Genomic DNA, 12,830 nt, shown 5'->3' on the forward strand with positions numbered 1-12,830 from the left:
CCTGGTGCAGCCAGCTACCAGAGGAACAAAATGCTCCGATGCTGGCCAGCTACAAACAGTCAGAGGGGAATGTCACCTTCCTCTCCTGCCATGGGAAACTGCCAACGCTAAATGAGTGTAATGACTGTCGGTGCATTTTGAGAGGGAATAAATGAAGCTATGATGAAAACATATGGGGAGTAAATCAGACCTGGCATCCGGTGAGGAGGGGTGGGAGAGGTAGAGGTTTTGTAGTGGAAGAACACTGCAGACAAAGCCTGCATGCTGGCATCCTGTTTGTGTGCTCAGTGGGCGAGAGGGTGGCACTAGCAAGGTCAAGAGTTCAATTCCCTCAGCGATCACAACACCTACTAAAGTGTCTTCAACCCAGTGTAGTGTGAAGACAAAAGGAGCGGAACCAAAAATTGGAGCGCGCAAAAGAGAGCGTCAATTCACATAGACTGGTGTATATGCAATTTATCTCCATAATCCTCGACCCACCATCCATCACCGTGGAAATATCAAGGACGCTGTCATCACTTAGATGTAGGAGGACTACCAAGCAGATATGATCAGACACATGGCCTCAGTTGTTTACCCCAAGAGGGGTTAAATATAAACTCATCTTCTAAGATTTTAGATGAACTGTCCTCCACACTAGTGGGACCGGTAGCCAGACTAGACACCCACGTTGATTGAAAAGTGCTGGTCAACCAAAGACAACCCTCTTTTTGGACAGTTGATCCAACTCCTGACAGTGGACCCTAGATGACCTCCTACACTGAAATAAGGAAGATGTGAAATCTTTACCCTGTGCTGTAATGTCCAGGTAACCATTTACATTTTACATTTAAGTCATTTAGCAGACGCTCTTATCCAGAGCGACTTACAATTGGGAAAGTTCATACATATTCATCGGTCCCCGTGGAATGAACCCACAACCCTGGCGTTGCAAGCGCCATGCTCTACCAACTGAGCCACACGGGACCCAGACTGCTTCCTCTCTCTCCTTTGCTACTGTAAATGTCCAGGTAACTCCTGACTGCTCCTCTCTCTCTCTACCTACTGTAAATGTCCAGGTAACCTGACTGCTCCTCTCTCTCTTCTGCCTACTGTAAATGTCCAGGTAACCTGACTGCTCCTCTCTCTGCCTCCTTCTGCCTACTGTAAATGTCCAGGTAACGCCTGACTGCTATTCTCTCCTGCCTATGTAAGTCCAGGTAACCCTGCCTGCTCCTCGTCTTCTCCCTTCTTGCTACTGTAAATGTCCAGGTAACCCGACTGCTCCTCTCTCTCCTGCCTACTGTAATGTCGCAGGTAACCTGACTGCTATTCTCCTTCTGCCTACTGTAAAATGTCAGGTAACCCAGACTGCTCCTTCTCTCTTCTCTGCCTACTGCAAATGTCTCAGGTAACCCTGACTGCTCTCTCTCCTTTCTGCCTACTGTAAATGTCCAGGTAACCTGATGTCTCCTTTCTGCCTACTGTAATGTCCAGGTAACCCTTGACTGCTCTCCTTCTGCCTACTGTAAATGTCCAGGGAGGGAGGGAGGGAGGGAGGGCTGGTGTAACGCCCGCTGGAGCCGCTGTTTCAGAGAGTGATAAAACGGGTTTCAGTTTTGTTGACTGACAGTCCTTCATGTTCCGTGGGGTCTGTGTGTGTGTCACACGGCTTGAACCGGCTGTCCTGTGTGTGTATATATATATATATATATATATATACCTGTCTGTAACAGTGGTGTTGTTAAAAAACCATCCAAACCAACAGTCCAGATCAGAGTGTGGTTGCAGGGTTGAATTGTTAAAGACTATTTCCTATAACTCTATGTATTTCGCCACGGCTAATGCTGTGTTCTTTTGTTCAAACATAATGGCATCAATATTGCTAAATGCATTGTTTGTGGATTTTACAGTTATCCCTGACTGTCTAGATACAGATATTAGGTCCCAAATTAAATTAATTTCCCAAAATAATAAGGTTGAACCAGAGTTAGACTCCTAAGAAGCAAGGCTTCTCATTAGTTTACTGTATTTTGAAGTAATTTAGTCCCTAAAAAAAGGGTTTATATGTGCAAAAAATATAAACAGTTTCCTGATCTTTCTTAAATCTCTCAGATATAGGACAGACACCTCAGAACAAGCTTCCTTTAGTTGTTTTTCTGGTACCGTGTGTTTTTCCCATGTATGAATCTGTTATTCAACGCATTTCTACAGATTAACAGCAGTACGGCCAAATCGTCATGTTCCATAAAATAATGTACTAATAAAGAAGAGCGCAGAGCATCGGCTATTTGAGATCACGTACGGGCTCGCTCGCATGGACAGGCAAACGATCATTACACTGGTGCACATTTATTGTCCTCCGTACAATAAAAGGCCACTTAACCGTGCTGTTTTGTCACACAACATAACGACACAGATGTCTCAAGGTTTTGAGGGAGCGTACAATTGGCATGCTGACTGCAGCAACGTCCACCAGAGCTGTTGCCAGAGAATTGAATGTTCCATTTCTCTACCATAAGCCATTTAAGTGAAGGAGAAACAAATAGTGCACGGTGTCATTAGTGTGTAGACTCATTTGATTATGACAACAGTGCAGTAAAGGAGAGTTAGGACTCATTAAATATAGTGCACTACGTAGTGTCTAGTGTGTACACTCACCCTGATCATCAGCACGGCCTTACGGATGTCGCGGACTCCATCGTAGACCAGACGAGAGGCGTCGATGAACTCGTTCTCGTCAACGGGGAGGGTGGGGTTGGCACTCAGAGCCTCTACCGCTGCCTCCACCTGCTCTGTGAACCTGGGCATGACTGGAGGAGGTGGGAGAAAGAAGGGATGTCAAGCAAATGTAGAATGCAAAACAGCAGAATGACAGGTCTCAATGTATCACAAAACGATACTGGTCGCCCACGGCCAAGACGCTACCCAGCCCACGGCCAAGACGCTACCCAGCGCACGGCCAAGACGCTACACAGCCCAAGGCCAAGACGGTACCCAGCCCACGGCCAAGACGGTACCCAGCCCACGGCCAAGACGCTACCCAGCCCACGGCCAAGACGCTACCCAGCCCACGGCTAAGACGCTACCCAGCCCACAGCTAAGACGCTACCCAGCCCACAGCTAAGACGCTACCCACACCCACAGCCCATAGTGATCATGAAGACCAAAAGCAGGAAGCTGAGTACCTGTCATCTCCAGCTCAGTCTGGGTGAGCAGCAGCTCATTACCTAATCCAGAATTTGTTTTTTATTTATCCTTTAACTAGGGCAATTCAGTTTAAGAACAAATTCTTATTTACAACGATGTCCTACCGGGGAACAGTGGGTTAACTGCCGTGTTTCAGGGGCAGATTCTTACCTTTTCGCTTAGGGGATTTGATCTAGCAACCTTTCGGTTACTGGCCCTACACACTAACACTAGGCTACCTGCCGCCCCTACACTCTAACCACTAGGCTACCTACCGTCCCTACACTCTAACCACTAGGCTACCTGCCGCCCTACACTCTAACCACTAGGGCTACCTAACGTCCCTACACTCTAACCACTAGGCTACCTACCGTCCTACACTTAACCACTAGGCTACCTGCCGCCCTACACACTAACCACTAGGCTACCTACCGTCCCTACACTCTAACCACTAGGCTACCTACCGTCCTACACTCTAACCACTAGGCTACCTACCGTCCCTACACTCTAAATCCACTAGCTACCTACCGTCCCTACACTCTAACCACTAGGCTACCTACCGTCCCTACACTCTAACCACTAGGCTACCCAGCCATATAGTAAATATGGCGTCCACTCTCTTTAAAAAAACTTTTTTTAAAGTACTGCACTATATAGGACTTGGACTCAACCCAAAGTCCTCGAGAACCATGACAGCGCCATACACAAGGGGTGGAACAGTGGCAAAGGTACCCACAGGACAAACAGAATAATATTAGTCTGAGGAGAGATTAAATAGCATTAACATACAAAAAAATATTTAAACACACCTTTAGTTTAACAAAGTTAAACAGATGTATTTTTTTCTTCATAATAAGCAGGAGTAATATTCTTAGATCAGAATGACAGCGAGACATGGCAAGTACTATGTGCAGATTTACATTGCAGGAGCTTCCTCAGCTAGGGCATGCTTCACCTAGTGTGCAGGAGACCTGTGCAGGAGTCTCCTCTCATGACTATCAGGGAGTCCATGCAGGAGCTCCTCACCTAGTGTGGCCAGTGAGAGCTTCCTCACTAGTTGCAGAGTCTCAACTAGTGTGCAGGGAGCTCTCAACATGGCAAGAGTCTAGGTAGAGTACGCAGAGCTGTAGCTGTCGTCCCCTCTAATCATCATTGATACAGACATCAAAGGTGCTATTACATAAACCAATACACACAAGTCACACACACAAGAGGCCTCCACTTTAGCAATGAATAGTCAATGAGGTCCTTTCTATAGAGCGATAACTAGCTAAACTCTGCGTACTAACGGTGGTTTAAATCCTGAGAAACAACCAGACAGGCCTTTCAATAGTTAATGAAGGCAAGCTAGCTGTAGTATTACATAAAGCTTTTATGAGGGGAACGTTTGGGAGGAAGGGATCAGGGATGAGGAGAGGGATGAGGAGAGAGGCAGGAGAGGTGATGAGGAGAGAGCAGGAGAAGGGGTGAGGGAGAGGAGCAGGAGAGGGTGAGGAGAGAGCAGAGAGAGGGGTGAGGAGAGAGCAGGAGAGGGGTGGAGGAGAGAGCAGTGAGAGGGGTGAGGAGAGAGCAGAGAGGGGTGAGGAGAGAGCAGGAGAAGGGGTGAGCGAGAGAGCAGGAGAGGGGTGAGGAGAGAGCAGGAGAGGGGTGAGGAGAGGGCAGGAGAGGGTGAGGAGAGAGCAGAGAGAGGGGTGAGGAGAGGCAGGAGAGGGTGAGAGAGGAGGAGGTAGAGGCAGGAGAGGGTGAGGAGAGGCAGGAGAGGTGAGGAGAGAGCAGGAGAGGGGTGAGGAGAGGCAGCGAGAGGGTGAGGAGAGGCGAGAGGGGTGAGGAGAGGCAGGAGAGGGGTGAGGAGAGGCAGGAGAGGGTGAGGAGAGGGCAGGAGAGGGCGTGAGGAGGGCAGCGAGAGGGGTGAGGAGAGAGCAGGAGAGGGGTGAGGAAGAGAGCAGGAGAGGGTGAGGAGAGAGCAGGAGAGGGTGAGGAGAGAGCAGGAGAGGTGAGGGAGAGCAGAGGGGAGGAGAAGGCAGAGAGGGGTGAGGAGAGAGCAGGAGAGGGGTGAGGAGAGAGCAGGCGAGAGGGTGAGGAGAGGCAGGAGAGGGTGGAGGAGAGGGCAGGAGAGGTGAGGAGAGGCAGGAGAGGGGTGAGGAGAGGGCAGGGAGAGAGGGTGAGGAGAGGCAGGAGAGGGGTGAGGAGAGGCAGGGGAGGGGAGGAGAGTGCAGGAGAGGGGAGAGAGGCAGGAGAGGGAGGAGCAGAGCAGAGAGGGTGAGGAGAGGGCAGGAAGGAGTGAGGAGAGAGGAGAGAGGGGGGTGAGGAGAGGGCAGGAGAGGGGTAGGAAGAGAGCAGGAGAGGGTGGGGAGAGAGCAGGAGAGGGTGAGGAGAGGAGCAGGAGAGGGTGAGGAGAGAGCAGGAGAGGAAGTGAGGAAGAGAGCAGGAGAGGAGTGAGGAGAGAGCAGAGAGGAGTGAGAGAGAGCAGGAGAGGGGTGAGGAGAGAGCAAGGAGAGGGGTGAGGAGAGAGCAGGAGAGGGGTGAGGAGAGGGAGGGAGAGGCGGGAGGCAGAGGGCAGGAGAGAGGGTGAGGAGAGGGCAGGAGAGGGGTGAGGAAGAGGGCAGGAGAGGGTGAGGAGAGGGGCAGGAGAGGGGTGAGGAGAGAGCAGGAGAGGAGGTGAGGAGAGAGCAGGAGAGGAGTGAGGAGAGAGCAGGAGAGGAGTGAGGAGAGCAGGAGAGGGTGAGGAGAGAGCAGGAGAGGAGTGAGGAGAGAGCAGAGGAGTGAGGAGAGAGCAGGAGAGAGTGAGTAGAGGCAGGAGAGGGGTGGGAGAGGGCGAGGAGAGGGGTGAGGAGAGGGAGGGAGAGGGGAGGGAGAGGGCAGGAGAGGGTGAGGAGAGCAGGAGAGGCCCCTCCCTCTCCATCTATGATACCTGTACCGGTATAGACAGAGAGACAACCACAGAGAGAGACAGATGTTACCTGTGTTAGTGAGTAGCTTGGTGGCCTCGAGAACCTTCTCTGTGTAGACTCCAGGCTCATAGTTGTCCATCTCACATGTGACCACATGGACCACCCTGGCAGCGCGGCCACGGATGGCGCCGGCCGTACGATCCAACCCGTCCACATCCTTCTCCTGCAGCGCTATCACACACTTGTTGACATCCTCCAGAATGTGGTTCTCTGGAAGAGAAGAATCACCCCATGTTTATTCATAGAGAGCCTATTAGAAACACATGGCTTGACAGAAACGGGGTTCTGAATCTCTACTCCTACAGAACAAACAGCAAAAGAAACAGGAAGTGTCATGGGTAAACTAACTCCCTAGCTCGCTGACGATCCTACGGAAACTATTTGTTTGAAGGTAAGTCTTCGAGACGGGCTGTTTTCTCCCTCTTCATGTCAGACGAGATGAGGTATATTTTTGTTTACTTGGTTACCTACACACTCCCGTAACAAGGACACGGACCCGTGAGACAGGAAGTGTGAGTCCCAAATGGAACTTTGTTCCTTATATAGTGCACTACCCACCGTACYGGCTGCCATTTGGGCCTCGTCAGAGCGTGTCCTTGGTTTGGGAYGTGAGAGGAGTCCCTGTACTTATTGTTTAAGGCCCAGCTCAATGCTTGATCACAACCTGACCAGCAGATTGAACCCCTCGTCTCTACATACATCAGGGATCCCACAATGACCTGTTTTTAATTTGACAAGGAGCACGTCTAAGTTGAAAATGTAGGCTCACACAAAGYGAACAAGGAACAAATGTGAGATTTTACTGCTAGAATATATCATTGTTCTAGGCTTACTGGTGCTCGTAAATAAAAACCCAGGAAAACATTTATTGCCACTCATCGGTGTTAAATGGTCGCACTGTAGAGCCCTGTACGTGACAGGATGTCAATTCTCTCAGCACCCAGCAGTCCCAAATAGTACCCCTTCCCCTACATAGTGAACTAGTTTTGTCCAGAGCTGTTTGAGCTTCCCTAGAGGCTCTGACCAACAGTAGTGCACTATATAGGGAATAGGGCTCTGGTCAACAGTAGTGCCTTATATAGGGAATAGGGCTCTGGTCTAAAGTAGTGCACTATATAGGGAATAGGGTTCTATAGGGCCCTGGTCTAAAGTAGTGCACTATATAGGGAATAGGGCCCTGGTCTAAAGTAGTGCACTATATAGGGAATAGGGTGCTATTTGGGAAGCAACCTCAGTGCTCCTGTCTGGCTGTTCGGAGTATGGAGGTCAAGGCGGAGGCTGAAAGCCAATCAGGTGGCTATGTTACATATGGGTCCTGTTCTCAGAGGAGACTAATACTGCACTTCTCCAGAGCGTCCACTCAGTCTACGCCGAAAACGCCCGGCCTGCGCTGAAACGCGCTTAAACACTGAGGAGAAAATGTATCAGAGAGAGATGCAAGGAGAGAGATGCTGCATCGCGTACATGGCAGCTATTGCCGTCAAGGGGTGAGGCGACGAGATCACGCGTACAGTCGGGTGAGGAGAGACTCGCAGTCGTAGAGGTCGGTCGGGCGAGAATGCCATCGTGCTCGATTAGAGGGTCGTAGTGGAGACGCTGACTCGTACGATCAGGCGTGTACGTGAGAGAGCAATCTCGAGAGCGTAGGACGATGACGTCTCTCTCGAATGAGAGGGTGGGAAGGAGAGAGCACGTGCTCTCGTCGTCTCTTCTCTCATCGTCTCTCTCGAGAGGGGTGAGGAAGAGAGCACTGTCGCACGGGGTGAGGAGAGGAGCAGTGAGAGTGGTGAAGGAGGGCAGTGAGAGGGGTGCAGGATGAGAGCAGGAGAGGGGTGAGGAGAGAGCAGGAGAGGGGTGAGGAGAGAGCAGCGAGAGGGGTGCAGGAGAGAGGCAGGAGAGGGTGGAAGGAGGAGAGTGCAGGAGAGGGGGTGAGGAGAGAGCAGGAGAGGGGTGAGGCAGGAGTAGAGGCGGAGATGGGGGAGAGCTGGAGAGCAGTGAGTCAGGGGGTGAGGAGAGCAGGAGTGAGAGGTCGGGGAGAGGAAGGAGAGGAGAGGGTGATGAGGTCAGAGAGCAGGGTGAGAGCAGGAGGAGGAGAGAGCAGGAGAGGGGTGAGGAGAGGGAGAGAGGAGGAGGGGGGTGAGGAGAGGGCAGCGAGAGGACCCTCCTCCTCCATCTATGATACTGTACCTCCGGTATAGGACAGAGACGAACCACAGAGAGAGACAGATTGTTACCTGTGTTAGTGAGTAGCTTGGTGGCCTCGAGAACCTTCTCTGTAGACTCCAGGCTCGTAGTTGTCCATCTCACAGGTGACCACATGGACACCCCTGCGACGCGGCGGCCACGGATGGCGCCGCCGTACGATCCAACCCGTCCAAATCCTCTCCGCAGCGCTATCACACACTTGTTGACATCCTCCAGAATGTGGTTCTCTGGAAGAGAAGAATCACCATGTTTATTCATAGAGAGCCTATTAGAAACACATGGCTTGACAGAACGGGGTTCGGAATCTCTACTCCTACAGAACAAACAGCAAAAGAAAAGGAAGTGTCATGGGTAAACTAACTCCCTAGCTCGCTGACGATCCTACGGAAACTATTTGTTTGAGGTAAGTCTTCGAGACGGGCTGTTTTTCTCCCTCTTCATGTCAGACGAGATGAGGTATATTTTTGTTTACTTGGTTACCTACACACTCCCGTAACAAGGACACGGACCCGTGAGACAGGAAGTGAGTCCCAAATGGAACCTTGTTCTTATATAGTGCACTACTCCACCCCGCGTACGGGCTGCCATTTGGGCCTCGTCAAGCGTGTCCTTGTTTTGGGAGTGAGAGGAGTCCCTGTACTTATTAGGCCCAGCTCAATGCTTCATTCACAACCTCTCGGGACCGAGTCAATTGAACCCTCCGTCTCTACATACATCAGGCATCCCACAATGACCTGTTTTTAATTTGACAAGGAGCACGTCTAAGTTGCAAATTGTAGGCTCACACAAAGGAACACAGGAACAACATGTGAGATTTATCACTGCTAGAATATATCATTGTTCTAGCTTACTGGTGCCTTCGTAAATAAAAACCCAGGAAAACATTTATTGCCACTCATCGGTGTTAAATGTCGCACTGTAGAGCCCTGTACGTGACAGGATGTCAATTCTCTCAGCACCCCAGCAGTCCCAATAGTACCCTTTCTCCTACATAGTGAACTAGTTTTGTCCAGAGCTGTTTGAGCTTCCTAGAGGCTCTGACCAACAGTAGTGCACCTAATATAGGGAAATAGGGCTCTGGTCAACAGTAGTGCCTATTATAGGGAATTAGGGCTCTGGTCTAAAGGTAGTGCACTACTAACTAGGGGAATAGGGTTCTATAGGGCCTCTGGTCTCCACAAAGTAAGTTTGCATACTTATCGATAGGGAATAGGGCTGGTACCTAACAAGTAGTGCAGTATACTAAGGGAATAGGGTGCTATTTGTCGGAAGCAACCTCAGTGCTCGCCTGTTCTGGTCTGTTCGGAAGTAATGGAGGTCAACCGGCGCGTGTCGAGTAGAAGGCTTTGAAAGCCATCAGGTGGCTAATGTTAATTGGGTCCCTGTTCTCATCAGAGGAGACTAAAACTACTGCACTTGCTCTCCCCAGTAGTCCGGTCGTCCACCTCATTTCTATCTCTACCCGAAAACGCCGCCGGCTGCGCTGAAACGCTGCCTAACACTGAGGATGAAAGCATGTATCTAAACAACACAGACAGGAGGCCAGGTATTAAACAGTGTCTAAAGCACATGACAGGATGGCCGAGGTATTAACAGTGTCCTAACAGCTACAGACAGGAAATAAGGCCCAAAGGTTTTTTTTTTTTAAAATAAACAGTCGTTCGTAATCAGCTACAGACAGGAGGCCAGGTAATTAACAGTGTCTAGACAGCATACAGACAGGAGGCAGGTATTAACAGTGTCTAACAGCTACAGACAGGAGGCCTAGGTATTAAACAGTGTCTAACAGCCACAGACAGGAAGGCCAGGTATTAAACAGTGTCTAACACTTACAGACAGGAGGCCAGGTAATTAAACAGTGTCTAACAGTCACAGACAGGAGGCCAGGTTTAAACAGTGTCTAACAGCTACAGACAGGAAGGCCATGGTATTAAACATGTCCTAACAGCATACAGACAGGAGGCAGGTTATTAAACAGTGTCTAACAGCCACAGCACAGGAAGGCCAGGTATAAACAGTGTCTAACAGCTACAGACAGGAGCCAGGTATTAAACAGGTCTAACAGCTACAGACAGGAGGCCAGGTAATTAAACAGTGTCTACAGCTACAGACAGGAGCAGGTATTAAACAGTGTCTACAGCTACAGACAGGAGGCAGTATTAAACAGTGTTACGAGCTACAGACAGCATCGGCCAGGTATAAACAGTGTGTCTAACAGCCACAGACAGGAGGCCAGGTATTAAACATGTCTAACAGCTACGAGACAGGAAGGACAAGGATTAAACCAGTGTCTAACAGCTACAGACAGGGCAGGCAGGTATTAAACAGTGTCTAACAGCTACAGACAGGAGGCCAGTATTAACCAGTGTCTAACAGCTACAGACAGGAAGCCAGGTATTAAACAGTGTCTAACAGCTACAGACAGGAGGCCAGTGTATAAACAGTGTCTAACAGCTACAGACAGGAGGGCAACGGTATTAAACAGTGTCTAACAGCCACAGACAGGAGGCCAGGTATTAAACAGTGTCTGAACAGCTACAGACAGAGGCCAGGTATTAAACAGTGTCTAACAGCTACAGACAGGAGGCCAGGTATTAAACAGTGTCTAACAGCTCACAGAGCAGGAGGCCAGGTATAAACAGTGTCTAAACAGCCACAGACAGGAGCCAGGTATTAAACATGTCCTAAACAGCCACAGACAGGAGGCCAGGTATTAAACAGTGTCTAAACAGCTACAGAGACAGGAGGCCAGGTATTTAAACAGTGTCTAACAGCCACAGACAGGAGCCAGGTATTATAACAGTGTCCTAACAGCACAGACAGGAGGCCAGGTATTAGAACAGTGTGTCTAAACAGCTACAGACAGAGGCCAGGTATAAACAGTGTCATAACAGCTACAGACAGGAGCCAGGTATTAAACAGTGTCTAACAGCCTCAGACAGGAGCCCAGGTATTAAACAGTGTCTAACAGCACAGACAGGAGCCAGGTATAAACAGTGTCTAACAGCTCACAGAACAGGAAGGCCAGGTATTAAACAGTGTCTAACAGCTACAGACAGGAGCCAGGTATTAAACAGTGTCTAAACAGCTACAGACAGGAGGCCAGGTATTAACATGTCTAACAGCGTACAGAGCAGGCGGAGGAGTATAGAACAGTGTCTAACAGCCTACAGACAGGAGGCCAGGTATTAAACAGTGTCTAACAGCTACAGACAGGAGCAGGTATTAAACAGTGTCTACAGCCACAGACGGAGGCCCGTATTAAACAGTGTGTCTAACAGCTACAGACAGGAGGCCCAGGTATTAACAGTGTCTAACAGCTCAGCAGACAGGAGGCCAGGTATTAAACAGTGTCTAACAGCACAGACAGGAGGCCAGTATTAAACAGTGTCTAACAGCTACAGACAGGAGGCCAGGTATTAAATCAGTGTCTAACAGCTACAGACAGGAAGCCAGGTATTAAACAGTGTCTAACACAGCCACAGACAGGAGGCCAGGTATTAACAGTGTCTAACAGCTACAGACAGGAGCCCAGTATTAACAGTGTCTAACAGCTACAGAACAGGAGGCCAGGGTATTAAACGATGTCTTTAACAGCCACAAGACAGGAGCCAGGTATTAAACAGTGTCTAAACAGCCTACAGACAGCAGGCCAGGTATTAAACAGTGTCTAACAGCACAGGACAGGAGGCCAGGTATATAACACATGTCTAACAGCTACAGACAGGAGGCCAGGTATTAAACAGTGTCTAACAGCTACAGACAGGAGGCCAGTATTAAACACGTGTCTAAACAGCTAACAGGAATAGGCCCAGTATTAACAGTGTCTAACAGCTACAGACAGAAAGCCAGGTATTAAGAGTGTCTAATACAGCCACAGGACAGGAGCCAGGTCATTAACAGTGTCTGACCAGCTACAGACAGGAGGCCAGGTATTAAACAGTGTCTAACAGCTACAGACAGGAGGCCAGGTATTAAACAGTGTCTAACAGCTACAGACAGGAGCCAGGTATTAAACAGTGTCTAACACTACAGACAGGAGGCCCAGGTATAAACAGTGTCTAACAGCTACAGGACAGGGAGCCAGGTATAAACAGTGTCTAACAGCACAGACAGGAGGCCAGGTTATTAAACAGTGTCTAACAGCACAAGACAGGAGCCAGGTATTAAACAGTGTCTTAACAGCTACAGACAGGAGGCCAGGTATTAAACAGTAGTTAACAGCTCACAGGACAGCAGGCCAGGGTATTAAAAACAAGTGTCTAACTAAAACAAGCCAGACAGGAAGGCCCGTATTAAACAGTGTCTAACAGCTACAGACAGGAGCCAGGTATTAAACAGTGTCTAACAGCTACAGACAGGAAGCCAGGTATTAAACAGTGTTCTTAACAGCTACAGACAGGAGGCCAGGTATTAAACAGTGTCTAACAGCTACAGACAGGAGGCCAGGTATTAACAGCGTTGTCTAGACAAGCTACAGACAGAAGGGCTAATTAATCACCGACT

The 12,830-nt window shown here is 49.6% G+C and overlaps 1 protein-coding gene across 1 annotated transcript in view; it reads right to left on the reverse strand.

Moving 5' to 3' along the window:
* Positions 1-2,583: 2,583 nt before the first annotated feature.
* The window catches only part of LOC112076767 (catenin alpha-1-like), a 43,416-nt gene continuing 33,169 nt past the window's right edge, over positions 2,584-12,830 (reverse strand). The window contains exons 8-9 of the mRNA XM_070441448.1: positions 6,129-6,329; positions 2,584-2,792 (exon numbers count right to left, since the gene is read on the reverse strand). Of these exons, the coding sequence (XP_070297549.1) occupies positions 2,599-2,792; positions 6,129-6,329 (395 nt within the window). The 3' untranslated portion in view covers positions 2,584-2,598. The remainder of the gene's footprint in view (positions 2,793-6,128; positions 6,330-12,830) is intronic.

The sequence above is a fragment of the Salvelinus sp. IW2-2015 genome, unplaced genomic scaffold (genome assembly GCF_002910315.2).
Source record: "Salvelinus sp. IW2-2015 unplaced genomic scaffold, ASM291031v2 Un_scaffold4009, whole genome shotgun sequence".
Classification (NCBI taxonomy): domain Eukaryota; kingdom Metazoa; phylum Chordata; class Actinopteri; order Salmoniformes; family Salmonidae; genus Salvelinus; species Salvelinus sp. IW2-2015.